Raw genomic sequence first — 27,654 nt, forward strand, 5'->3', positions numbered from 1 at the left:
AGACACCGACATGAGACGCCTGTTTACCGTCGAGCGATACCAGGAGGGGAGATCCCTCAGGTCAGAGACGTGTGGGTGGAGGTCTGGTTCTTGTACAAACAGCACGGGCTTTGATGCTCAGAAGGGAGGAGGTTATCAGCTAGATATCTCATTGCCCTGAAAAGTGGAATACAAACATACATTGACTGCTTCTCCTTTGTGGGGAAAATACATAAATAATTCAGCTCCAAATCGCTGCACTTTTTGGTGTGTTCGGAGGCAACATGTTTACATTGGTCTCTGAACTAGCTTGATGAGTGTGGGGGTCACAGGAGATGCAGGGGTCGCGATACATGTCACTCTACTGAGGGTGGTTTTCATTCCCTCCATGTGAAGCTTGCCCTTCCTGTGAGAGGTCATTGCCTGGCTGTGCATGGTGTGTGTGCGGTTGGGTTATCAAAGCTGTGCAAACCGTCTTCCTCACCCTCCCCACCCACCGCGGGACTCGTGATGTGGAAGGAGCAGAAATGGCAGCGGAAAGTTGCAGCTTTCAGATATAACACAGACTGGCAGGTCACACGCACGAGACAGAGTCAGGACACAGTGACAGCTGATCAGGCAACTTTTGCATGACCTTCCTCTGTCTTCCGGTTAAACCCACAGTTATATAACGGCAGAGAAGCTAGTGCCTGCAATAACACCGAAAGTCAGCCTCTGAGATCTGATTTTGTTTCCGATCTCTTTCAGTTGCAGTTCTATATCGACCGCAGCCCAGCTGAGCTCAGAGGAACCAGGAGGATGGACATCATCTCAGTGACAGGATGCAATGGATGACTTTGGTGGTGGTTTGGGAATTAGATTAGCAACATCACATCAGACTGAGAAGATCCATAGCAAACAGCAGGCGGATTGGGATGGAGAGGACGGCCGATTGTGATGGTTTGTTAGTGTGTTATAGATTATAGATTGTTATTATTAGATTACTGCACAGCTGCCCTCTGCCGCCCAGCCCCTCGCCCACCCTCTGTCCCTGGGCTTGGGCACGTGGGCCTCTTTGTCCAGGACACAATGGCTGATCCATGGGGTGGCGACCGGGTGCAGCTGGCCGCAGCTGACATCTGCGGTTTCTAAATTCGCTCACGTGACGCCAGAGGCGATGATCGCTGCAAAAACTCCCGTTTCCACGAAGGGAGTCGGGCAGGGGGGAGACCTGTCTCTTCTGTCAGGCAGGGGGGGTGCGGGGACGGACTGGAACCAGGGCCACAGAGGGCGGGACACACAAGGGCCACAGCAAAGAAGAGGGAGAAACACAGCAAGCAGCAACCACACTGAGCAGAGGGGCCATCATTCCTAGATGACAAAGCCGCAAAACACCCTGAGCGAAGTGTGCTGTCATCCACGGCCCCTCCCTGCACTCCCAGGGGAGTTTGTTTTAGGAGATTATTTTAAAGGGAGGCAGAAAGGTGCTGATAGGGGCGGATTTGCATGTTTCTCTGGTTGAAAGGGTTTTTTCTGGTCTCGATTCTGAAGAACCTTGTCTGTATGAAAATATGATGAGATATTTCTGTTCAGCGATATAGGCTGGCGTGACTCCTCTTTCCTAAATGTTGAGATGAGTACATTATGTCTTTGTTTGAAAGAGCTGTGTGTGTGTGTGTGTGTGTGTGTGTGTGTGTGTGTGTGTGTGTGTGTGTGTGTGTGTGTGTGCGTGTGTGTGTGTGCATTTAAATGCAATGTCAGAATGATTGGAAACAGGTTTGCTGCCTTATCCACATACATATCTTCAGCAACCAACACACCACTTATTTAATTAAAGCCACAAAGCAGCCACAGCATCAAATAAAATTGCTCTGTAAAGCCTAATTTCCAAAATACATATATATATATATATTTTTTTTTTAAGTCCTTGGGCAGACTACCTTCCAGAACGGAAAGTCTGTATTGATATTCGTGAGCTGGAGCGATGGCTGGAGAGTAAAGTCAGAAGGGGCACTTATGCAAGTTTGCCCTGGTACATTTACCGTAGGATTTTTGCACTAGTAACAGTTTTACTATGGTTGTAACCTAGTTTTTGAGTGGTTTACTACACTTTTAAAATTCAGGATGAGCTTTTGGTGTCACGGGTTTCTGAAGCACGTTCCCCAGGGTCGCATTTCAATGCCCATCCCATTGTGCCACCAGTGCCAAGGGTCCCCCTTCCCTGTAGCGGTGCCGAACCCCGTCTGTCCCCGAGCGCCTGCTTCTGCTGTCTGTCAGTGGAGCCGATCGGTGCTACAGTGCCGCTAAAATAAAGACTCACCGTCCTTGTCACGGCTTCCTGCAACTTGCAAGCAAAACAACGCTGGGGCTGTCAGATCCTCTCGGGCGTCCGCTCTAACCTTCCCGCCCGCAAACAGATCACAGGCTGCTCGAGACATGAGTGCGAGAGAGGAGAAGTCTCTAGTGCCTTTGTCCATCCCTCCCAAACCAGGCTTTCAGGATGCAGAAAGAATAAGAGATGAAGCAATATCAAACGATATCTCTTAACAGACAACCAGGCAGCAGCGAGAACAGGGCCTCTCTCCCCGCCTCTGATCTTTCTGCCACAAAAAGAGGAGTTGAAAACACAGGAGGCAGCCGTAACACATTATGTAAGCCTGGCTTGTTTGGATATTAGTGAAACACTGATAGGCCTGTTCTGCAAAATCCCTGGGCAGCGCCTCCTGAGACGCACAGTAACAGTCACATGACCGCGACCGTCAGCGAGACGCGGCCGCCGTGTCTCCAGCGTACAAGCCGGAGCCGCCCTGTGACTTGCATTTAACGGATCTCAGATCTGACTCATTAGCCGCAGTCCTCGCTCAACACACACGCACATCCTTGCCTTTCATCTGTAGGAGACCCCCCGTCGCACAGACACAGCCCCCCGTGACCTCGCCGCGTAGGTCAGGAGATGGACAGTGACTCGTTCAGGACCGAAACACTCACATCGCAGCTGAAGGACAGGTTACAACCGAATTCTGGAGCCTTGGCCCTGCGTCTGACAGAGAGGTCAGAGGTCAGCAGCACCCATCGCGCTCCTCAATAACAGATGAGTCACAGGAGGAAGTCCTCAAAAACGTCTTGAAGCCAACGCACAGATAGTTATTGATTTATAATTCAGATTTACAGGGAAGTGAGTGCAACAGCAAGGGACTTTCCCTGGGGAGCGTGTACATGGTCAGGACGCTGGTTTAATATAAAGGAATAAAGCACAGGGCAAGGGCCTCCTGATCCGCTCAGGAAGAATCAATGGCCCCAATTGGCCTCACGGCTAATTGCAGCTTGATTGATTTACGCCACGCTTTATTTTAGATTTTTTACAACTGCAAAACAGGTTGGACTCGCCTTCCCTCTTGAGCAACCTTTCCCTCGGTCTGAATCGCCGGTCCACACAGAGGGGCTGTTGTGACGCTGCCTTCCCACACTTTGTGAATCAAACAACTCGGGCACCACCATGCTTTGAAGCTCTTCCTGTAATGTCCTGTACACACGTGGCACATGTATAACATGCACCTGTCTGAGTCTCAGTGGGACGCACGCCCGGTGTCTCTCCTGGCGTGTGGAGAGCTGCGGCCCAAGAGAGTCCAGGGTAGAACTAATGGACTCCAAATCCAGTTATATGTGTGGGCGTGTGAGGGGGTGGTGGGCGGGTGGTTGTAAGTAACCACTAATGCAAAAGGCGGGGGATATTATAGGCTCCAGTAGAGGCGGTTAAAAGCCAGTGCATTCGGAAGTGGTCAATTAAGCCAACGGTAAATCCCACCATGATAAAACACCACACCTCAATGTGGGAGGAAAAAACAACAACTTTTCTTCCTGAAAGTGAAGTCACGAGGTGTTTAAAAACAGTGGTGATCTGGAGAGGTAATCAATTGTGATTTACCGCTCACATTTCACAGACAGGATTGGAAAATTAAACCCGACACCCCCACACCACCAGCCTCCCCAGAAACACGTCTTAAACAGCTGATTTTAAGATGTTAATATTCAGTCTCAGCACTGGGAACTAGGAAAGCCAATTCACAGATTCCCAAACCAGTTTACCTCAGTCAATTCTCAATTCTCTCTGATATCAACTTGGGAGATCAGCTACATCTCTTGGCGATATGAGGGAGAAGGAGCTGCTGTGAAGATGCATTTTTATTGAGAAGCCAAGCTAATCTCCTGCCCCCAGTTACACCCTGCGTGGCAGACATGTGTCCCCCAAGAGCTGAGCCCAGTTCTCACTGCCCTGCGCCGGCTGGTCACTCATGACATTAGAGACCTGCTCTCTCTCTGCTTCTGCTCGGGGACAATTTGAGTCGCTCAAGAGAAATGGCTTTAATTCCCCCTTATGGCCCGAGGACACGTTTCTCGTGAAACACAAAAGAGAACTTTAACAACATTTCTGGAAAGATGTTTTAAAAATATCGAGACAGTACCAGTGGCATTAAAACCCATTAAATTAGAACAAATTATAATTATAATAATTAAATCCACATAACTGTTGCAGGGGGCAAAAAGATTTCCATAAATGTTCACAACTGTCCTCCCAAGCTTTGTCCTCAGTTTCCTGCTGTTCCCTTTCACCGCTCTCCGCCCTCTGAGAGAAGGTCCGGGGGCCCTCTCTCTTGCAATCCGCAGTCTTTTGCATGCCCGCCTCCATGTCCCAGACCAGGACCGTCGGGCTGCAGTCCGGTCTGGGCACCGTGCCATCCCAGCGGGAACAATCGGCTCCTCTCTGCCAGGCCGGGGCCAGGGCACAGAGAGAACAGGGCTGCGCTGGACTGGAAACAAAGTGTATCGAACCCAAAACTGTTTTGTGAACTGAATATCTTCCTCGCTCTGTTGTCAGGGGCTGGAGACTGGTCTGGCTCTGTGCCTCGGACCTGCAGATGGCAGACCCAGTGCTACAGCGCTGGGCACAGAATCATCTCTCCCCTGCAAACCCTGCGCCACTCCAGTCCTGGAAGTTCAAAGCCTGTTGGTAGCTGTTCCAGTCCAAGCTGGAAGTTCAACACAAAGCCCCCCGAACTTCAGAGACTTACATTTATCACTGGGAATGATGGCACAGGAGGAATAAGCCTTTCAGATTCTGCTAAATAAAAAGGATGCGCAGACTGAACCCACGTTGCCATTGTACCTAATTTAAATTAACAAGCGCCTCTCTTGCTCTCAAACCCCCAGGCTGATCTACAAAGATTCCCTTCAATAAATTATGTTTGGCAAAGCTGTAAAATTTTAGTGCGGCGTACAAATAATTTATGACCGCGCGACCGAGTTCATATTGCAGGACTTGTGAGGAAGTGCTATATTATTTTTGCAACCGTTAATATGGTTTTTATGACCGACTCGGAGATGTCTAATGAAAGAAAGCGCGCAGCTGGACAGAGGGGAATATGCGTCTCACAAACGCCTCATAAACATCACAAAGGATGAGCGCTATCCCTCTCTCTTTTTCTCTATCTCTTCCTCGTTCTCTCCTGCTTCCTCTCCCCATCCCTCTCTCTCTCCCTCTCCCTCCCTCTCCCTCCCTCTCCCCCGCTCTCTCTCTCCCTCTCTCTCTCTCTGTGGTGAGGGAAAAGAAAAACTCATTAGGATGGGGAGACACCCCAGCATCGATTAACTGGAGGTATAATCCAATACTTTTAACCTGTTTGAAAACCGGCCCTTCGAAGTCAGAAAAAACAAAAAACGAATAAATAAAGGCCATCCGCAAAAGATTTGAGCAGTAATTGAGTTATTTTACTTTATTAAATTCTGTTATTTTATGTTTGGTACTGAAATATATAACTATATAATAATGATAATAATCACAATAATCAAACAAGCTCGAATTTAGGAAGCCAAGCATCTCCAGTGTGTTCGTTTCCACACTGTTCTGGTTTAGTCACGCTGTTCTGCAGGCGTTCTTCCACAGGGCTTGTGTATGAAATATAGAGCTGCGAAAGAATAAAGAAATAGGAAGAGACGTTAAAATGTTTCCTTTCTTTTTGCATTAGCCTCCCCAGCCCCCCTGTGATGGCGCGAGCCCCGCTGGCAGGTGCACTTCAGTATGAATTACTCCTGCCTCACAGGCGTCTCTTAGCCGCCAGTTGCCAGTTTTACGCCAAGTGCACCCAGATACAGGTCCATCGCATCATCGTGCCAAATGTCCTCGATACTCCCTCTGAAGGCAGGAGATGCGGCTTCTTGTCCTCGAGGGTGTTTCAGACCAGGACTGTGAGATGCAGTCGCTTCGTGATTGCGCTCTGTGTCCTGCCTCCGTCTCTGCTGCCATGATAGCTCTGTGTGTCCCCGCCTGGATGCCCCCTGAGCTGGGGAAGAGAGCGCTGCAGCCCGGGGTCACGTGTCAGCTTGTCTCTCTCAGCACTAACCCCTGCAATGAAGGCCATGCACTGTCTATCCCTCATTTCTGTTAACTACCTGTACACGGTCCAGCTGGGTCATTTGCTCAGAAGTCATCAACACTGGGGAGAGACAGAGCCGCACCATCCTGTTCTTTTAAATCACATTCCACAGAACTGAGCAAAAGGTCAGGTTTTGTCTAGTGAAGCTTTTTAGGAAAACATACCTCTTAGGCTGATGCATACGAAAGGTCTGCAGTGCTGTAAAGGCCTAGGAAGTGTCCTGTTATATGTTAAACGTATTTCAGAGAAAGACTCTGCACAGCTATCGGCTCCGGCTTCCCCGCGACCCTCACCAGGATAAGCGGTTTTGAACATGGATGGATGGATGGGTGGATGGACTCTGTACAGCTGCACGATCTGATGTGGAAATGGACCGGACACGATACATAGCGGATGATCAGTTTATGGATTGATTGACTGTCATTATAACCGCAAAACTCAATGCTTTCTTGCTGTACTGCCCGAGTGACACTGGCCACCCCTCACCTCCTTGCCTGAGGCGTTGCGCAGAGATATACGAGATATACATCATCATCATCGGCGGAGATGAAGAGACGCCCCCGAGATTCTCACCGATTAGGATCACATCCGAGTGAGTCACCCTAAGAGCTTCTGATATCCGTGATCCAGCTCCTTTCCTTTTACGCTCCCTCGGGCAAGGAAAGAAGGATATAGGCTTATATAAGTTATCAGAGCAAACATGTTTACATATGCCTGTCAGCAATAACCCCGACGCCCGGCCCTGAACAGAATCCTGACCCGGCTGATTATAAATTCAAGACACATGCGTGGCGGAGGGGGTAATTGTGCAGTTAGAGAATGGATCTGGCCTATTACAGCATCGAGAGAAGGAGACGTGATTATCCTGCCAGTAAGAGAGGTATGAACCCATTCTTTCTTATACCTACTCTTCAACAAGAGCTGCTTTAAGCATTTAAAGTCGTTACTCAGCGCCTAGCAACCCTGCTCTCCCCCCACCCCCCCACCCGGAGAACTATTAAAAGAAAAACGGTACAAGATATTACATCTCTTTCTGCTGTCTTTTACACTACAAACAGAGTGAAGGGTCGGCCGGTGTATCTGGGAGCTATTCCAGGCGGCGTGCGATACATTATTGAACACTTTGGCGAGAGATAAGTGGGATCGCGCACAATGGGCCCAAACAGGAGCTTTGAAAGGGCCCCAGATCTTTATTTTTGTACAAGAACATTTTTATTTATTTATTTGTCTTTAAAGGAAAAGGACAGCTCTTTAGAAGATCGACCTGCCCTTTTCTTCAGAGAGTCGGGCTGTCAGGCACGCCGACGGTTTCCAGCGGCAGAACACGGGGATTAGATGCAACAGCGTGTCCCTGACAGAGCGGCCGGGCGTTCGCATCATGAGCCACACGCCGCCCCGGCACGACAGCCACGGCACGACAGCCACGGCCACACAAAACCACCGACACAGAGTGAGAAGAGGTCACTTTTAAGTGGCGGGATTCGGGTCAAACATGAAGTAAAGTAATTATATCCATAATCAGCAGCGTGCCTGGCCTAGTAAGAATATAAATATGTATATAGGAATTCAATATTTCATTTCCCGACTCCCGACTGCAGATCAAAACCTCATTCCTTTCAATTAGACGTCAAATATGCCGGCTGGTCACCCTCGTGTCACTCTCGTGGTGAGATTATTATCCGTGCCCGTTATCTCCGAGTGGATCAAGGAAGTGCAGGGGGCACATCGTGTGTTGGTGTTAATGAGGATGGGATTTGTCAACATGCGCGACACACACGGGCCGGATTACCCAGCAGTTGATGGTCTATTTAATTAATTGCCCGTCCTCAAAGGGCTCAGATATACCGTCAGTGAGGCAGGTTAACCGACAGCTTGAGGACAAACGGCTGGCACGGTTCTCCATGGCCCTGCGCTGATATTCAGGACTGGACCCTTGCTGTGCTTTGTGAATTGGGGACTTTAGTAAGGTTACACACTCCTCTTAAATCAAAGCTGAAATTATTACCGATCTCTCCAGGCTGAATTCCCCAGACTCCATTCCTGAACGCCCACTGGCTACAGCTTAATCAACACATCTTAGTCACCTAAAAGAATCATCACATAGCATTGTTTCAGAAGAAGATGTGTGAATATTCTTTTTTAGCCGACAACTGCATGCTTGCCAGTTACGCAACGCAAAGTTATTTACAGAGATCTTTTCTATTGAAGCCGTGCTGTTAAACTAACCCCCACCCCCCCAGCCTGCTGGAGGGTCGATGGCGGGCCTGGAAATGGCAGAGGACTCGGTGGGGGTCTTCTCCTACGTGCCACATACAAAGTTGTGTAATGAAATAGACAAACAGAATAAAAAAAATAAAAACCAACCACCTCCCTGCGATCCCTAGCACCCCCTGCCCCCCCCCCAGGGCCTCCTGCTCAAAGCTCAGGAGTCCAACAGCACTGAATTGGCGAGCCAACGACGTCCACGTGGGAGGAACAGGGGAGGGGACAGCAGAAGGGCTCTGGCAAAAGAAACACCAGGCTGGCTTATTGGGCGTGTGGGTGCCGGTCTCGCAGTCCAGGAGGCTCGCTATCGAGAGACATGGATCTCCTGCTCTTGTCTCTCCCACTGGCAGCGCTCTCCTATTGAACACGCGGCCCCTCGACGCACTCCAGGCCAATCCGTCAAAGTGTGCTGCCCCCCCACCACGCAGCGCTGTGTCTGCAGGAGAGGAATGAATATGGATGAGGCAGCCCACTCTGTTCCTCCTTGCTGATAATAGCCCCTCTGCCTTTCCCTGCTCCTCTTGCATAACCATAAAAGCATGAAACACGAAGCAGGAAGAACGATTCGGATGAAGATGCCTGGCTGTGGTTTGAATATCAAAAGTAGAGATTCCTCGCAGGGCAAGCTATGCACAACACTCTCACACACAGCCCCCTCCACCCTCACAACCCACCAGGACCCCGCGGCTCACATCACTGGGGCCACAATAACAGAATTCAATTTTAATCGAATGCAAATTGCTTCAGGCCCTCTTTGCCACGAGGACAATCTGTGTCATCTCCAGCAGAGCGCGGGCGATTTCGCATCTCCTTCAGGTGTGTGCCCCCCCAACCATCATGGCTAACAATGCTGCCTATACCACAGACACGACATCGCCACAGCACGACAAATGATTCAGCTTAATATCCGCTCTCATTGCTCTCAAGACAATGATTCAAACACAAAAAAACAGGATCCCTGCAGGATTCATTCATGCTGTACTGTGTGTGTGTGTGTGTGTGTGTGAGAGAGTGTGTGTGTGAGAGTGTGTGTGTGTGTGTGTATGTGAGAGTGTGTGTGTGTGTGTGTGTGTATGTGTGTGTGTGTGTATGTGAGAGTGTGTGTGTGTGTGTATGTGTGTGTGTGTGTATGTGAGAGTGTGTGTGTGTGTGTGTGCGAGAGTGTGTGTGTGTGTGTGTGTGTGTGAGTGTGTATGTGTGTGTGTGTGTGTGTGTGTGGGGGAGAGAGTGTGTGTGTGTGTGTGTGTGTGCATGAGAGTGTGTGTGTATGTGAGAGTGTGTGTGTGTGTGTGTGTGTATGTGTATGTGAGTGTGTGTGTGTGGGGGAGAGAGTGTGTGTGTGTGAGAGAGTGTGTGTGTGTGTGTGTGTGCATGTGCATGAGAGTGTGTGTGTATGTGTGTGTGTTTCACGTCAAGTAAATCAAGGCATCTGTAATCCCCAGTGTAGTAAACACAGACAAAACACATGCAAAGTTGAGGGTTTGTAGCCTTCTGCAAATTAAAATCAACGCAAGTAAATTCCTTCCCAGTGCAAAGGCAGGTGGTGTGCTTGTTTCCCTTTTCCCCTTCTTTTGCATAACCCTAGATATCTGGAACCACCAGGCAATACAAAATAAATTACAAATTCGCCTGAAGGGAGTTCTGGTTCTGGTTTATTTTATTTTATCAATTGTTTATGGTTTATCTTGTTGTCTGTTTATCAATCTGTAAAGCACTCTGTGGCTACCCTGGGAAGGGCGCCATACAAATAAATACTGGCTGATTGATTGATAAGATTGGTTGTGCTCGGGCATTAAATAACTCACAGAGACATGGGAGCCTTGGCTTGGGAAATAACAAACAAAATAAGTGATCATAAAAAAAGGTGAATAAAAAGATGAGTTGCCTTTTTGTTGATTTTTTCCCAGGCTGTAAGACAGAGAGGAAAAACAAGTGTAAGAGGATTGTAAACAAACCCCGACCGTCTTTAACCCTTTCATCAATTTACCATAGTATTGGCTATTTTTAATTCTCCAGAGCTCAGCGGTGGCCACCTGTTGAGCTCTTATTTTAATGATCGTGGATCTGTTTTCAATGGCAACCTTTAGGCTGTTGTCTACAGCGTGTTGGAACGCGTTGCTGTGGAAACATAATAACAATAGTGGCTGTTAAGCGGCGACACTAAAAATAGTTCACATTTAAGAGTAGGGATATTTGGCACTAATCCAACCCGTGTGTAAAAATAACATAAAATTAAGCTTTCGGGGTTTTATTCCCTTCCTGAAAGCAAAAAGCTGTGTTTAAATAAAAAAGTGGGTCAATTACAGATGATTAGCTCTGTGAAACTACAGAGTTTCACTACTACTATAACAAAATATAGATATTTCTCTGCATCCGTCCACCGATCCTTTCTGTCTGTAAAGGTTTGTCGAGAGAGAGAGCTGAGACACGGTCGCACCCTCCGAGACTTTCCACACAGGGTTCAACTCAAGGAAAAGGCCCGCCGCGGTCAAGAGGACACTGAAGCATCGACGGAGATCACAAGTAAACACAACACATACAAGCAGGTGTGAAGGGATTCTCCCACAATACCAATAACTCTTCACGAAGAGGGACAAACGCAGCTCTGCACAGACAAAACCAGTCGGAAACTCTTAGTCGGTCTTAGAAAACTCATCTGGCTGTTTTCACAGACCTGGATTATAACCCAGTCTTTGATCAGCCCCTGTTATTTTAGGTAGACAGTCAAAGCCCGCGCTCATTGAGATGTGTGACACCGGCTGCTAGGGCTCACAGGCCCAGACTAGCACGAGCGATTCCAGTCCAGGACTCGTGCTAATCCAGGTCCGGGAAACCAGCTGTTAAACCCTTTTATATCAGAGGATCCTGATATATTTATGGAGCACTTTATAACTCAACTTATGCTGCACAGGTGTAAACATATAAAGGTGCTGGTAAATGGACCACACACTTATCGGCCATGGGTCTATTTACTCCCTTTACCTTAATTTAGGGGGCAGGTTCACTCTCTGACCCCGGAGAGGGAGAGACCAGATGAGGATCGATTGGAAACAGCATTTTTTGAAACACAGCTGCACGAATCAGAGCGGCCTCTAAAGTCAATCGCACGAACCCCGATGCTTTTATGAGACAAAAAACTGAAAAACACACGATACAAAACTTACAGCATAGCTTCGACAACTAGGGCAGGACCGGAATGACACAATGAGAGTCAGCCGGAGGGGTGAGGGACTGCACAGTGTGTAATCAAAAGGATTATGCTTAAAGTAGTTATGCGCTGATGGCTGGCTCATGATTTTCCCAGGATACTTTCTGCCCCCCAAACGCGTGACTGATCCTCTTTAACTGACGGAGGAGGGAGGAGAGTGTGGGCCCGACACCAGCACTGCCCAGCCCGTAACCACTCTGGAAGCTAACGTCAATTAAACCCAATTAGCGCCTGCAGCTCTGGGACGATCGTTTTCATGAGAACCTCTCGCCTGGGCCGGACACATCTCTCACGTAGAGGGACTCCCTGTGGGGGCGCCCTGTTGGATCATGTGACCCGCCGTCATGTCCGGTCCGGTCCAGTCTAGTCCAGAGAGACAGCGGCCGTCTTCAATCACGGTCACCTGCGCAGCTTCTCCCCCACCGACAGCAAGCGTGATAGAGAGCGAATGGAAACTCGACAGTTCCCCCCTGGTGCGGTGGGATTTAGCACTTGAAACCGGATCTGCATGACCTGCTGGGGTCAGTGGAAAGTTAAAGGCTGCCTATAGCATCGAGTTACGCCAGGGAGAAGTTACGCCAGCTATGACGGGGCTACCTGGACACACATCTGTCAATTTACTGTAGTATTGGGTACCTCGCTTGAGTCTTGTTCGCTTGTGGGACTCTTTGGCTGGAGTCAGCCCACAGGCTGTGTTCCCTCACACCCATATCTCTGCCTCGTCATTCCTCCTCCGGAGCCAAGGCCAACCATCTGGACTGCTAGAGAAATGGAAACGTGCTCCTACAAGAAGTATTTCATTATAGACCTCGACAAAGTGCTAGCTGCGATGGTAATCCTGTGATGATTGTAGATAATAAATAAATAGATAGCACACACAGTTACATTTATATATATTTATATATATGATATCGAGTCAAGGAGCTGTTCTGTGGTGGGAGCAGGCGGACGTGGTGACACAGTAATGCAATGATTCAAACATTAAGAGGCTTTATTAAACATAATCAAAAAATGTGCGGTGACAGTAATGTTGTTTTTTTTCGAGCTCTTGTAAAGGCCAGTCATGAGTCACACTCTCTGAGACGCAGGGGTTTCCATAACCATCGGAAGCGAATCGCAGACATATCAATTCATTTCAGCGGTGCCTGCTGATGGTTTGGTTTTAAATGAGAGTATTTTCCACTCAAGATTTTCCGGTTATATATATAACATTTAAAGCTGGGATTTGTTTTCTGCCAAAGAAAAAGTTAGAACATAAAGTTTACAATCGAGAGGAGGCCATTTGACCCATCGTTCTCATTTGGTGTCCATTAATAACTTAGTGATCCAAGGATACTATCCAGTCTATTTTTAAATGTTCCCAAATTTTCAGCATCTACCACATCGCTGGGGAGTGTGTTCAGATTGTGACGACTCTCTGTGTGAAGTAGTGTCTCCTGTTTTCCGTTTTGAATGCCTTGAAGCCCAATTTCCATTTGTGTCCCCGGGTGCGTGTGTCCCTGCTGATCTGGAAAAGCTCCACCCAAACACACAAATGGAAATTTGTTTGTAAGTTAAAGTTAAAGTTGTAAGTTGTAAGTTAAAAGTCAACAGTTAAAATATCCTCTATTCTCGTTCAAACTTCTCGAGTCCAAAAGCGATCTTGAGGCTCCAACCGGAGAGGACCAAACGAGTTGATATTTGTAAGCGATTTGGATAAATACCGGTGGCTAGCCGGGTTACTTCTCGGGGGTGTCCTCGCGCACGGCACACGCCTAATCCTGCGCAAAACACAGACCAGCGCCCTCAAATCCTCTGACTAAAGGCCTGCCCGAGAGTGTCAACTCATTCCTGTGGCTCGAGCGTGCGTCCACTCTGGCAGACTGCGTTCCTCCTGCACTGTGCTGACTCACTGCAACTTCAAAGGGAACTTTACCACAGCTGGACACAATATGTCTCCCAAACACGTGAAACCCATGTTTTGTTTTCCCTCTCTCCCTCCAAAGTAGCTCAGTGATTCAGGAAGTACACAAGAACAGCGCCTGGCAACCTAACACACAAACACATGATGAATCAATAGGCTTTGGGCTTGTTGGTTGATTTTACTGTTGCTGTTTTGCGTTTTTGTTTTTTTCTTGTCGTACCCAGACCTACCCACCCAGGAACAGTGCTCTCTCTGTCTCTCTCTTGCTGTGACCTTCTCCACAGTGAGTTTGTGTGTGTGTGTGTGTGTGTGTGTGTGTGTGTGTGTCTCACTGACATGCCTGTGTCTGCAGGAGGAAACTTGGCTCGAGTAGACAACACATTATGGCCTCCCTTTTCCTTCTACTTGTTTTGACAGGAAGCAGCCACTCACAGCATCAAAAGGCAGGCGAGCTTGCTGGTCAATGTGCGCCGTGGCGATAAAGCCCGTTAAGGCAGTGCTGTCATGAGTTACGCGTGTGAACGATCGCCTCCCGCGCCAGCAGACCATCGGAGGAAACAACAGCCAACAGCGAGAGGAGTGTCCAGGCGTTACTCGGGCCGGGGGAAGCACACACAGGCGGACCGACACTGGGGCGGCGCTGCACGTTTTCGAACTTGTGCATTGTTCTCTTTTCCCCCTCAATTAGAAAGGAAGTATTAATCTAAGAAACGGAATGAACGGTCAACAGAACACCGTTATTCATTTCGCCCATCTTGACATGTTTTCTCACTTCGATTGGGGGGCCAATGCCAATTCCTCACCCTGCCCAACTTGACATGAAATCAATTAACTGATGCATCCCTGCCTCTGTGCTGCTTCCTGGTAAACTAAGAAAGGACAGAAGTGTCTTTCGTGGAATTCGGCTTCACTGGGATGAGGACTATCTGAGGAGCGATCAGTCCGGTCAGTGACAGGAGCCCAGACTCCAGCCAGAGTGTTGCCGCCCGGCCGCAGGGGGCTCCACCCGTCGCCGCGCCCAGCCTGTGATGTCTGTTCCCGTCGATGCAAGAGCTGCCGCTGACTCAGCCTTTTACTGATAAGAATTCAGACAAATAAAGACACACGCAAGCGCTCATTGATCTTTGGCAGCCAGAAAATGAACGAGCTGAGAACGAGTGCAGCGCATTGATTAAGCGCTCCAGTGCTGAGGCCAGTGCCAGCGCCGCATGAATAAACACCTGCACAACTGCACAACCCTCGGCGGTGCGGCACGCTGCAGCCACAACCACACGGTCCGGAGACAACACTCAGTTCTGTGCCCAAGGATTACTGTGTGTCGAGGGAGCCAGTCCTAACTGCAGGCAATGTAGGCAAATCGTAACAACATTGGAAAACTACTGTAGTGTTTTTAAAGAGCCGCTGCAATATATAACACTGCGGTAAATACTGTGCACACATGAGAGAATAAATCTAGTTGAACAGCCCGCACGGCATCCATCCACATCTGTGCCATCCTGGGTTCTGCACGGTGTCACCAGCACTAGACCCACAGAGCCACTAGGCCCAGCGTGCCAATTAGACACAAGCAATTAGAAAAAGCTACAATCAAACAAGAAAGCACCATACTCCACAGCCTGGGATCATGGGCATAGAAGTGTGGGTGTCCAGGCATACACTATGTAAATGTTTCTCAGACCTTACGGTACCTGTGTGCTGTGAGGATGGTGCAAAGACATGACATACGTGGGGATTGTATGGCAAATTGTCAGCAATGTTCTTGTAGCTCTGAAACACTCGATCCCCCAGGACAGTGGCTACGATTATTCAATTAGTGTCACCGCAATCAGGTGAAACCACTCTGATGATGCACATGTCGGTTCTATCACCTGGGCACCGGAGGAAGAGTCTGCAGTCCTTCACACCACGTTAAGCGTTTGTGTGACTGTCTTTCACTTTTGAGCTCAGAAGATTGTGTGGATGGGCAGCAGTGCACATCTCGCAGGGGGCTTTCCTCTCGGTGGCCGTTTGGTAACTGCCAATACGCAGACCTGGTAGACTAAGACCATTAGAGGAAAGTGTCCGACACCAGGAGAGGAACCGTTCCTCAAAAAGAATCGCACAACAGGCCAAGCAGCGCATCCACTCACACTGACAGACACCTCCTCGGCTGCTATCTCTGAGGAAACGTGAGGAAGTGCTGAGCAGCTGACTTCTTGGATATTTGTCAGAGACAGTTAAGAGACACTTAAACACATTGTTTAACATAGGCATTTCCCCAACAAAATATATAATATGCACGTATAACCCATCATACACATACATCATACTGTTTATAACACAGGTACAGAATGAGACGTATACACGGATGTCCTGTAGGACACGGCACATGTGCACTGCAGCAAGAAGTGACCACAGTGTTGCCAGGTCCTCTCCATAATTTCCCGCCAAACTGGTCCAAAAAATTCCCCAAATCACATATTTTCCCCCCAAAATTTGAAACAAAGTGAGGTTGAAAATTATCCCGCCAGATTTCTCCCCATACAAATGTTGCCCCCAAATGTCCCCCTGGGCACTTAAAAATCCCCCCAATTTGGGGAAAATCCCCCATTCTGGCAAACAGTGGAAGCGACAACAGCGCCACCTCGTGTTTCCGTCACGACACAGAGGAAGCCATTCTTGACCAGATCGATATATATTATACCACCCATAAAGGGAAAATGCCACATTCTTAAGTTTGTCTTTTCTTTGCTTTTGTACTCTTGCAATAAACGTACGATCAGACCCTGCTCTTTTCATCTTGTCTGTGCAGTCTAAGGGTGGGAGTGGGAGGACATTTCCCCCGTGATCCTGGTGATAAGGGCACAGCAATCAGCTTTGTAATTTGGTCTGTGGGTGAATGTCACCCGGGACGCCCTGCGTGGTTCGGGGTGCAGACGGGACCCTGGCTTGCCTCCTCCACTGCTTTAAACCAGCTTGTATATTTCTCTGCATCACTCAACAAAGACCGGTGCACAGCAGAGCCGGACACCGAGAGCGTTTACAGCACCGTTATGAAAGAGCCTTTAGCACCCCTGTGCAGATTTGACAAGCCCTCGCATACCCCGATGCTGTTTACGTCTCTCTCTCCTCCTGCTGCCTAATGATCGCAATTAATAAGCGGGGTCAGGTCTGCGCAGACACGGGCTGCACAAAAGCTGCAGCTGAACAGCACCGAGCCGACGCTTCACATCCGCGCCTGATACAGAGCGCAACATCCTCAACTAACACCAGGGAAGGTTTTCACATTATGATGTAGGGTTTGTGAACGGATTCCAAAGCAACAGCAGAAAACGACATTCCTAACCATAATTGCAATAATAATAATAATAATAATAAAACTTACCTCTTCCACCGTTAGCGGCATGCAGATTCTGTACTCTTTCAGCAACATATTCCTGTGATGTGTTTAACTCCCCTCCGGCGTCAAAGTGTGCAAAGTTTCACCAGTAAATGTGGATTTATTCTTCGCTTCCGATCAGTCGCCCACCCCCCACCCCAATCTACACTGCCTGGTGAAACGGACTGGCGATGCTGGCCATGAAGCGGCACCGTCTCGGAGTTGCTGTGTCGAGGCAGGATGATTAACAATGATGAAAAAAGCACACCCCCCCCCCAAAAAAAAGAAAGAAAGAAAGACGTCCTGTGAAAGTGCTCTCCCGCAACTTCAGAGCAGGTCGATCTCAACAGAGCACAGAGACACAGCCGGCATCCGCGATCACGAACCGGTCTCACACCGCATCCCGCGTTCACACCGGACGGGACTGGACAAAAGAGAGCAAGGGATGACTCGCAATTGGCAGCTTCACCAAAACACCCTGGCGCTGTGCCACAAGGTGCCGGAACAACCGCACAGATAGGACCAGACGAGCTTCCGTCGTGAAGTGTCAGCTGCACATTGCAGAGCACGGTGTCCCGGACAGGAGCCGGGCTCGCTGCGCCGCGTCTACAGCACGGACAGGAGCGGCGGCCGGGAGGCTCGGTGTGTATCCCTGTGCAGCCCTGTGCTTTTACATCACCGCCACAGCCAGGCAGTGTGTGTGCGTGTCTGTCACCCAGGCTGCAGAAACACTTCCACCGACTGCAGCCAGGAAGCACACGATCAGACCATCGGCCCCAGTCGTGTTTCCCAGATACAGTGGAAACAGTGGCCACCTCGGACTCTGTAAATATTCTTTTGTAGCCAGTCCCTGATTATGATGGCTATTATTAAGTTGCATTCGTTTTCATTTAATCTCACACGTTGCATTCAGTTGCTTGGAATTGCGAATCATTTTCTAACACAGAATATGACGCATGAACTTGAACAAACAAGACCAGAAGATACAAATTACTTGGCACAGGAGAAAACATTTAAAAATAAAGAGATTAACGGTTGCAGTTCTCAGTGGCAGTGGCCGAAACCACGCCTTTTCTGCTCATCCAGAAAGAATAGGGATCTCAGACTACAGCTTCTTCAATTTAGTTTTATGTCAGGCAACTTGCATTATTATAATTCACCCCAATGGCATGTGGGCAAAGTCTTGATTGAGACATCAACAGGAAATGTTTATTCTGTATTCCGAAACCACCCTATTGCATCATCGTTACAGTGAAACCAAAATAGAGGAATGAACTCTGGTACAACGCAGTAGATGATACAACAATGCGTGCATTTCAGTACGCACGGTCTCAGTCTTATCTCGGCGCATTTCGCTTGAACACAATCCCGAGTTTGCGGCAGCACGTGTTTCGCAGCTCACCAGCACAACGCGTGACGCGGACCGATGACGTCACGCCTCCTTCGTGAGGTCCTATCCAGCGCATGGAAACTCACGCCAATAATAATATTATATAGACATGGAGGGGGGGTTTCCCTGCTGCTCTGGTCGCTGGTTGTCACAAAGATCGATGTTAATTAACCCCTCAAATAAAACTCCACCATAAATCATGCACGTATGAATGGTCATCTGTTTAATGACATTTTATTGACACGGTACGCTACATGAATAATTAATACCAAATACATGCTCATACTATTTATACTTAATTGTAATAATGGTTGTATCATATTGAATTACAAATAATCGTTTAGAGCTTTTATAATCGTTTATAATCGAAAGCTTTCTTCACAGTAGTGCGAGGGGCACTTTATACTGTAGTGTATTACTGTTATTAATGACGTAGCTCGCTAGAATACCGTATTACAGCTTATAAATTACGTCACATAACCAGTTGCATGTAAACGTTCGCTCAAAGTCTCTTATATTCGTTTTATTTATTCGACGTACATGAAATCAAATGTGAAAAATAAGTGAAAAGCGTCATAGTGAGTCTAACTCGATAAGTTTACAAAACTACAATTCAATCAGTACCGCACTTTAAACATAAAATCGAGTGTGCTAACTAACCCATTGCCTGCCTAAAATTCATTCGGGGTCCTGCGTGGGTCCTTCGCTACGTTTAGGCGGCCTCCGCAGCTGCCTTCCCATTGGTCGCGCCTGTCAGCTTCCGGTTGGCGACACACAGCAGTCGGAAGTGGCAGCCAGCGCACGGTGGGAAGCGCACAGAGCGGTTGGATTTACCTGCAGGTTTACCGGTTTGTTATTGTCCGAGATCCCCTTGCAACGCTGCGAAAATGGCCGAATCGTCGGAGAGAGCGGACGGGAAGATCGTGAAGATGGAGGTGGACTACAGCTCGGCCGTGGAGCAGCGCGTCCCGGAGTGCGAGAAGATGGCCAAAGTGAGTGAGATGCAGGCGCCGGGGCCGGGCTGAGTCATGCTGGCTGCCGTAGGCCCTGTCAGCGGCGGAGAGAGAGCCGGATCGCACTGCTTTAATTCATTCATAACATCACGTTATGACTTATAGAGATGCATTGTATCTCCCTGCTGCGTCAGACTGAGAGAGAGCAGTATCGGCTGTTAGTGAGGAGAGTCGCCCCATCTGTGTGATGGTGTTATTATTCAGTGGCTTCATTGTGTGAATTCTGTAGCCGCTGTCTCATCACATGCCCAGTGTGTTTAATGTGCATCATGTTATTGTGTAACCTTGTATTCGGTGCCAGTCGCCATGTGATTATATGCTTGTTTATTACACAATTGAACAAATGCTACAGGTCTGAGCAGGTCTGATTCAGTCAATACCCACCTTCACCCTCTATAGGTGTGTGTGTGTGTGTGTGTGTGTGTGTGTGTGTGTGTGTGTGTGTGTGTGTGTGTGTGTGTGTATGTATGTATATGATTGTTTAAATGTATGTATCATTTGTTCATCTCTTTCAGGAAGGGAGACTTCAGGAGGCCATTGAAAGTCTGCTGTCTTTGGAAAAGCAAACTAGAACAGTAAGTTCATACTGATTTGTGTTACATCAGTGGTGAGCTCCTGAACCAATCAGTTGGCTGCGATTTGGGCTTTCCGATAACTGCCAGGACTGCAAGACCCCTGTGTTAAAATTACAAGCCACACATACTATATTTTAATTAAAAAAGAGCAATATAATGCAGTAAATGCATACCAACAGTGTATTAAGGGGTTAACACATTGATGGAAAATAAGCAGTCATAATGAGAATACTTTCTTCTTTATTTTTGGGTGGTTGTGGGCTGCAGGTTGCCCACCACATTTAAACATTTAAACTCTTAGACTCACGGTGCCACAACTGCTGCTGCAGAAATACGTAGAGAATCTACAAATCTATAAATGCTGAGTTATAAGGAGTTATTAATAAGAATGCAAAATAGTAAAGTGTTATTTTTCCTGCTGGATAATTTCGGACCTGTTCTGTCCATCACAGGCATCGGACATGGTGTCCACCTCCCGCATCCTGGTGGCCATTGTGCAGATGTGCTACGAGGCCAAGGACTGGGACACCCTGAATGAGAACATCATGCTGCTGTCCAAGAGGAGGAGCCAGCTGAAACAGGTGGGGCTTCTGCACGGACTGACATCCACCCTGACAGTGTGACTTAAGTGTCACTGTACAGCGTTTAATACATCAAGGATTGTTATCAGTATCACATGCCTACGGCTGCCCCCTGTTTCCAAGACAACGATTCCACTGGGGAAAAAGGTAATTTGCACACTGGTAACGCATGATGCTGTGACAATGTGTACTGAGGCTCCAGTGAGTATTTGTGCACTAGGCTGATCTAGAACAAGGAAGTCTATCAATCTCAATGTCTCCAGTTTGTGTGCACAGCAGATTATGTAGCGGTGAAAATCTGCTTGAAAAACCAAACCCAACAAAACCCTCTTTACCTGACTGGCCCGCCCTGTTCTTCTCTCTAGGCTGTTGCCAAGATGGTGCAGGAGTGCTACAATTACGTGGACACGGTGACAGACCTGCCCACCAAGCTGCGGCTCATCGACACCCTGCGCACGGTCACTGCGGGGAAGGTGGGTTGTGCTTCTGGGTGATACCAGTTCAGCTAGGGGAGTGTTATCACATGGCAAACTATGTGACAATATGTTACTCTGACACCATATTATAGACAGCTCTCTTACAAAGTGAAACAATTAAAGATTTTTCAGTAAATTAAATTAATGTAGATATGAAGCACTTTAAAATTGACACTTCTTAGTATCAAGGACAATCTTAATCATTAAGAACTATAGCTGCTACCAGGCCACCTGGGACTCATGGTCAAGGCTCTTTAATGTTTGTTCAAGCAGAAGCCAGAGGTGAAGATGTTGCGTCATAAAGGAGCTAAGTAAACAATGACCCTCCTTAATTCCCCAGATCTATGTGGAGATCGAGCGCGCCCGGCTGACCAAGACCCTGGCCAACATAAAGGAGCAGAGTGGAGAAGTGAAGGAGGCTGCGGCGATCCTGCAGGAGCTACAGGTGAGTGATGTCTGCCCTGACGTCCCATCACTGGTTACAGAGGCACACCTGGCGTGACTGAGACCTCTCCACATTCAAATGAAAACACTTGGCCTTAGTTATCCTCTGCTTCAGATAGGTTGGGGACTTCAGGAGTATGACGATGGTTTTAAAAACCCAGGCAGGCTTTTCTGTTGGAAATGAAACAAACTGACAAGCGCTTGCCTTGAACAGGTTGAGACGTACGGCTCGATGGAGAAGAAGGAGAAGGTTGAGTTCATCCTGGAGCAGATGAGGCTGTGCATCGCAGTCAAAGACTACATCCGCACGCAGATCATAAGCAAGAAGATCAACACCAAGTTCTTCCAGGAGGAAGGGTCAGAGGTGAGAGCAGGCGCTTTGTTTTCGGTAGCAATCTGAAGACGTTGTTAAAGTATTCTCCTTCATGGGATTGTCTGCCAATAAATGAGATTGCAACAGGTTTGTTGTGTAGCTTAAATGTGGTCAAATCAAAAGCTCGTTCTGATTTTAATCATTGAGTTGTTGTTTTGCTTGTTTAGTGCTTTCCCCAGCTTTTGAACGCTGCCTGGCTGCTGTTTTTGGAAGCGCAAGAGAACATTGCATTAATCTGTTTGAACTTTTAACTTCAAAATGTTATTTTGCTGATTCACAATACTTAAAAGCCAGCCAAGTTTTGTCCAAGTGATCACAAGACACCTGGTGCTCTTGCTGCCTATATACAAGAGTGATCACAGCTGTGCATCCCCTAGAGGGACGGAATTTGTGTTCCGGGTGTAAATGGGTCTGAGGAACTCTAATTGGATGTCTGCAGGATAAACGTGTGGCGTGTAAACAGTCTTCCCCCCCCCCCCCCTCCACGATTTGACCTGCGCCTCTGGTGTTGCTCACCTTCTGAGCCATGCTGTGATGCCTGCCATCCATCACAGCCACATAAAACAGATCACACGCTGCAGATTAATGCAACGCGGCTTAAAACGTGTAATATCCGAGGCAGTTAATTTTCTAAGTAAGCCGGCTCTTTGTGTGATCCTCGGCTGTTGGATAACCACACGCGGTTTATGTCAACACGATCGGGAGACGAAACTGAAACAGTGTTGAAAATGTGGATTATCGCAGATTTCGTGTTTTTCTACCCAAGCCTCTTAAATTCCCCAAAGCTGCTTCGGTTGTTTGGGGAGCAGCTTTTGAATATTGTTTGATGTTCGGAGATGCTTAATGTAGTTCCACACAGCACTTAAGACATTGCTGGGTTGTATATTTGTGTGTGTGTGTGTGTGTGTTCTGGTATTGGGGGTTGTAGTTGCTCAAGGGTGGAGTGGGGCTGGGGGCTAAAAGGACCAATGACATGTATGAGTACCAAGCGTTGTGCTCTTGATGAGTTTCCCCACAGCGTTTTCACGGGTGAGAGAGGATAAATAACAGAACTGCCCCAATGTCCCTCATCTCTTTTGTTGTGTTTTTCTTTATCCTGTAGCTAAAACATGCTTTCAATGTTAAACTTCCTGAACGTCGTTTTCATTTGCGATGCTGATTTTCTAACCCGCTTGTCCATCCTGTGTTCTAGGATCTGAAGTTGAAATACTACAATCTAATGATCCAGGTTGATCTACACGAGGGGTCCTATCTCTCCATCTGCAAACACTACCGTGCCATTTATGACACCCCCTGCATCCTGGAGGACAGTGCCAAGTGGCAGCAGGTAAGGATGAACCCAGTTGAGTTTAATCGAATGTATTGAGCGTGGCGTCTCTGCAGGCTGGTGTGTAGGAAGGTGTTGACATCATTAACTTGGGGCCTGGAGACTTTGTCGTCTTCCTGGGGGCTGGTGGGAGACTCAACACAGGAGTTGGTGTTTGCCTCTCAGAATAAATCGCTCTACGTTGTTGTTTGTTAGTTAAATTATTTATTTGCCGTCTCTAGAGTGACTAATCATGAATCACTAGAGTCGCTGTAAAGCTTAAGGGCGATGAGGGACCGTGAGCCAGTCCGGGGCAAGGATAATTTGCTTGTCTCGCATTGTTCATTACGCCGAGAGAGACGCGGACACGATGGTGTTGAATAAGACATGAGCTCCACAAAGCTCAGAGCACAATCTGTACAATCAGCTCAGCTAAAGCAGATGTAGGTTTAACTCAGTCTGTACCAGGAGTAAGCAAGAGTCAACGCAATCAGTTTCCTGTCTTTGGTTTGTCTCGCCTCACCGTTTTCTTGGCATGAGAACAGTTTTTAAGTTTGGACAGCTGTTGACTGGCATGTCTCTCCCTTTTGCGTTGCAGGCTTTAAAGAGTGTGGTTCTGTATGTAATCCTGGCCCCCTATGACAACGAGCAGTCCGACTTAGTTCACAGAATCAACACTGATAAGAAACTGGAGGACATTCCCAAATACAAGTAAGTTCTGTTCTGAAATGTCAAAGGTAAACCGTTTATAGGTTTAACAATCTCAGGACCTTCCCGTATGTTTACAAGGCTGATTACTAGTCAGAGAGGGCTGTATTTACAACTCCCAGACTGTCAGCTGAAGCAAATTAAATCCACGCAAACACACATACACTGCCAGGGAACCGGCGAAGGATAACACTGCCATAACGAGCCAGCCGTCTCTCCTGCCAGGGATCTGCTGAAGCAGTTCACCACGATGGAGCTGATGCGCTGGGCGGCCCTGGTGGAGGATTATGGGAAGGAGTTGAGAGAGGGGTCTCCCGACAGCCCGGCCACAGACGTGTTCGCGTACACGGAGGAGGGCGAGAAGAGATGGAAGGACCTGAAGAACAGAGTCGTGGAGCATGTGAGTAAAACAAAACACTCCCGGAGTTCATGTAGGTGTTTTCCAGTCGTTTCTGCACAGTGACTGGTTTTGCAAGTGAAACAAGACCAAAAACAGTCCCCATTTTGTTGACCATTTTAATGTGTTTTCAGTTTTAGAAATGTACAGTATTTGTGTCTGTGAAGTGATGTGTTCTTTCCTCTCCGCCCAGAACATACGGATCATGGCCAAGTACTACACACGCATCACCATGAAGCGCATGGCTGGACTTCTGGACCTGTCTATCGATGTGAGTGCTTTTTCATGGTATACTATGTTATAGTATTCGTGGTAGTCCGGTGTTTTACTGTAAAAGGACTCTGACCTCTGACTGGATGTCTTTTTTTCTCATTGTGGACATAATTCTTGTAGTTGCCACTGAAGGAAAGCCCAATATCACTTGAAAATGCTGCTAAAATATTGTACATTGATGTGCCTGTGTCGCTGCTGTGGACTGGAGCATTATTTAAACCATAACCCTGGCCAGTGAAGGCTCTATAACCACAGTAACACCCAATATAAGCTAAATAATAATTGAAAGCTCTTATACGGTCTGAGACCAACCAACCAACCACTCGATTTTGTCCCGTAGGAGTCGGAGGAATTCCTCTCCAGCCTGGTCGTCAGCAAGACCATCTACGCCAAAGTGGACCGGATGGCCGGCGTCATCAACTTCCAGCGGCCAAAGGACCCCAACGACATCCTGAACGACTGGTCGCACAAACTGAACTCGCTCATGTCCCTGGTGAACAAAACCACACACCTGATCGCCAAGGAGGAGATGATTCACAACCTTCAATAAAACATAATAAAACGAATCCCTCGATCCGAGTTTGATTAAAGGACAATGTGTTTCGGAGTGTCGTCCGGGTGGGAGAGGCGACGCTGGCCTTGCGCAGGTCATTCCAGCTTAAAGTTGCGTTGCGTGGATGAGACCGGCGCCCGGTCCTTGTTTCCTTAGCGGTTATTGTAAACCTGTTGTAGTTTTCCATATTTCTAATTTTTTAATCGTTTTTTTTTTTTTAAGAAGATGCAGGAAGAATAAGTCTGATCTATTTTCTCCCCAAAACCCGATCCAGCCTGTATCTTAAAGGTTCCCCTGAGACCTGGCAGCATTTGGACTGTGTTGGTTAACTGTCCCGTCATTATTTTGTACCTCATGCATGTATGCTAGCGTGGCTGTCGCCCACAGATGGGGCGTACGTGTCTTTTGTGTTCTCACAGGTTTGACATGTAACCGTCATGATAAGGGATGTAGTTACGTGTGACACAAGCAATATGTGCTGTATTAAAAGACTGCTTGTAACTCTGGGTGACTTTGTTTTTTGGGGTCTAACGAATATTTCTGCGTTATTAATAATACTAATAAACATTCACACTTTCGTAAAACCAAGGAGGGTTTTAACATTTGTCCAGGCCTGGCCTTTTCTGGATTACGATCTGTTGGTTTGCTGTGTGTTTGGGTTTTTTCTGAATGTGGTGGAAATAAGAGAAATAGACTAGAAAGAAATCTCTTACTCCCAGAAACAGACAGGAATTTAAATATTTAAATTCCTGTCTGTCTCTGGGGTCTAATCTAGAGGTGTGTTTTTAAACTCTGCCCTTCCCCAGTGTCCCCTGCTAATCCTTCATCTCCGGTGTGAGCTTTACATCATATTAAGCCTGACCTGTTGTGGCAACGAGGTGGTGGGGGGTTGGAGACACAGAAATAGTATGTCTCTCTCTCCACTTCATTCACCCTGTGTTCTGACCGAGCTGCGCTGGGGAGACGGACTCGGGGCGCCGTCGGCCATTGTGTTTGGGAAGGGAGATGCCAAGAGAACTTTTCCATCTCCTGTGTGTCCTGCCAGCTTGGGAAGCAGCGGTTAAATTAGTGAATCAATAAATAACTGGGCTCCACATTAACTCTGTTTCAAACGGGGTAGTGAGTGGGTGAGTAATAATAAGATAGTGGTGATGTTGTGTGAATTGTGTTTTCCTGAAGGCTCACAGTATTTTTCTTTCTTGGTGGGATTATTTATGGATCTCAAAGCCATGATGCCAGCTCTCAGCTTGAAACGAGCCCCAGCGAGGCCCTGTTTTTAAACCATTCCCCCGCACTGAGTCACTGCTGCCTGGTAATGGCCCCGTCACACCACATCAGCTGTGTGTCATCAAAACAGGATGAATATCAGAGCATCATTTCCGTTGTTATTCTCTGCACTGTGAGTAGACCTCAGTTCATTCTTAACCAGAGCTGAGAGGCTTCCTATCAAGTATCCTTGTCTCAGATTGAGGGCACTTCGCCTCTCAGTGGAGTGCGTTCAGGTGTCTCTGTAGATCCCAGCTCAACATCCCCCGCACCAGGGCAGCTATTCAGATCCTCTTCACTGTTAGACCTGGGCCGAGTCTGACACATAGCCCCATTGTCCCTACAAACCCACAGTCTACTTCGTTAGTCAAACACACAGAGCCGCACAAGGGCAGATTAATACACTGGAGATGTATCTGCACAGTGAAGAATCTCACTCCAGAGAAGAATGTCACGTTGGCAATGTCAGATGTGATGGAGGGGGAAAAGGTTGAACAGAAGAAGCTGTTCTGTCCAGCTCAGGGGGTAGCGTCAAGGGGAGAGGGGACAATACAGGGCGATGTGTGAAACAATGTAATGTTCCTCTGATGAGTTTTATCTCAGATGCCAATGGGGGTCACACACTCGATTATAGATGCATCACAGCAGACACTTTGCTGTGTGTGTGGAAGTGAGTTTAGACCCCTCTCACTGCTTAGTTGTTCACATGAGAAACAGATGAACTGGAAACCAGCAGCTGCTCTACCCTGGATTAGTGTTACTGCCACTGCTATGATGATTAAATTTGGGAACGATCTCTGCCGGCAATCTCTAGTCAAAACACTATTGGTAGACTGGATTGATCCAAGGTGACTAATCATGCCTCCCACTTCATAAAAAAATGTATGTTTTCCTTTTCTTTTGAAATTGTAATTGTTTGAAGGCTCTCCAAAAGCTTCTTATAGTCACTGAGCAGGGGGTGATGTCACCAGTGCTGTTCTGCACAGTTGACCTGTTTTTGAGATTTTCAATTACCTGGTTCCTGTTCTTGTTGGTATCATTAACACACTATTTTGAGGCAAAGACTCCTAGTCTCTGCTGTCACCTACGACACTGCTAGATGACATGAGAACTCACAGTGGCTCAGACAGGGAAATGGACCTTCTACTATTCTCCTGTGTAGTGGATTCACACGTT

General features: G+C 47.7%; 2 protein-coding genes across 2 annotated transcripts in view; one reads left to right on the forward strand and one right to left on the reverse strand.

Annotated features, from left to right (window-relative positions):
* Positions 1 to 18,689, reverse strand: part of LOC136749742 (cytoplasmic phosphatidylinositol transfer protein 1) — a 65,131-nt gene extending 46,442 nt beyond the window's left edge. The window contains exon 1 of the mRNA XM_066704251.1: positions 17,130 to 18,689. Within this exon, the coding sequence (XP_066560348.1) occupies positions 17,130 to 17,177 (48 nt within the window). The 5' untranslated portion in view covers positions 17,178 to 18,689. The remainder of the gene's footprint in view (positions 1 to 17,129) is intronic.
* A 580-nt stretch (positions 18,690 to 19,269) lies between these two features.
* Positions 19,270 to 25,713, forward strand: psmd12 (proteasome 26S subunit, non-ATPase 12). The gene is made up of 11 exons (XM_066704250.1): positions 19,270 to 19,505; positions 20,042 to 20,101; positions 20,554 to 20,682; positions 21,048 to 21,155; positions 21,499 to 21,603; positions 21,817 to 21,966; positions 23,168 to 23,302; positions 23,880 to 23,992; positions 24,215 to 24,389; positions 24,580 to 24,657; positions 25,000 to 25,713. Exons 1-11 carry the CDS (start codon positions 19,401 to 19,403, stop codon positions 25,207 to 25,209), a joined length of 1,368 nt encoding a protein of 455 aa, XP_066560347.1. The 5' UTR covers positions 19,270 to 19,400; the 3' UTR covers positions 25,210 to 25,713.
* The last annotated feature ends 1,941 nt before the right edge of the window (positions 25,714 to 27,654 follow it).

The sequence above is a fragment of the Amia ocellicauda genome, chromosome 5 (genome assembly GCF_036373705.1).
Source record: "Amia ocellicauda isolate fAmiCal2 chromosome 5, fAmiCal2.hap1, whole genome shotgun sequence".
Taxonomy (NCBI): Eukaryota; Metazoa; Chordata; class Actinopteri; order Amiiformes; family Amiidae; genus Amia; species Amia ocellicauda.

Coding starts and splice junctions, on each gene's coding strand:
- psmd12 (XM_066704250.1), top strand. CDS start 19,401: ATGGCCGAATCGTCGGAGAGAGCGGACGGGAAGATCGTGAAGATGGAG. Junction 21,156..21,498: donor GCACGGTCACTGCGGGGAAG/GTGGGTTGTGCT, acceptor TTAATTCCCCAG/ATCTATGTGGAGATCGAGCG. Junction 24,658..24,999: donor TTCTGGACCTGTCTATCGAT/GTGAGTGCTTTT, acceptor TTTGTCCCGTAG/GAGTCGGAGGAATTCCTCTC.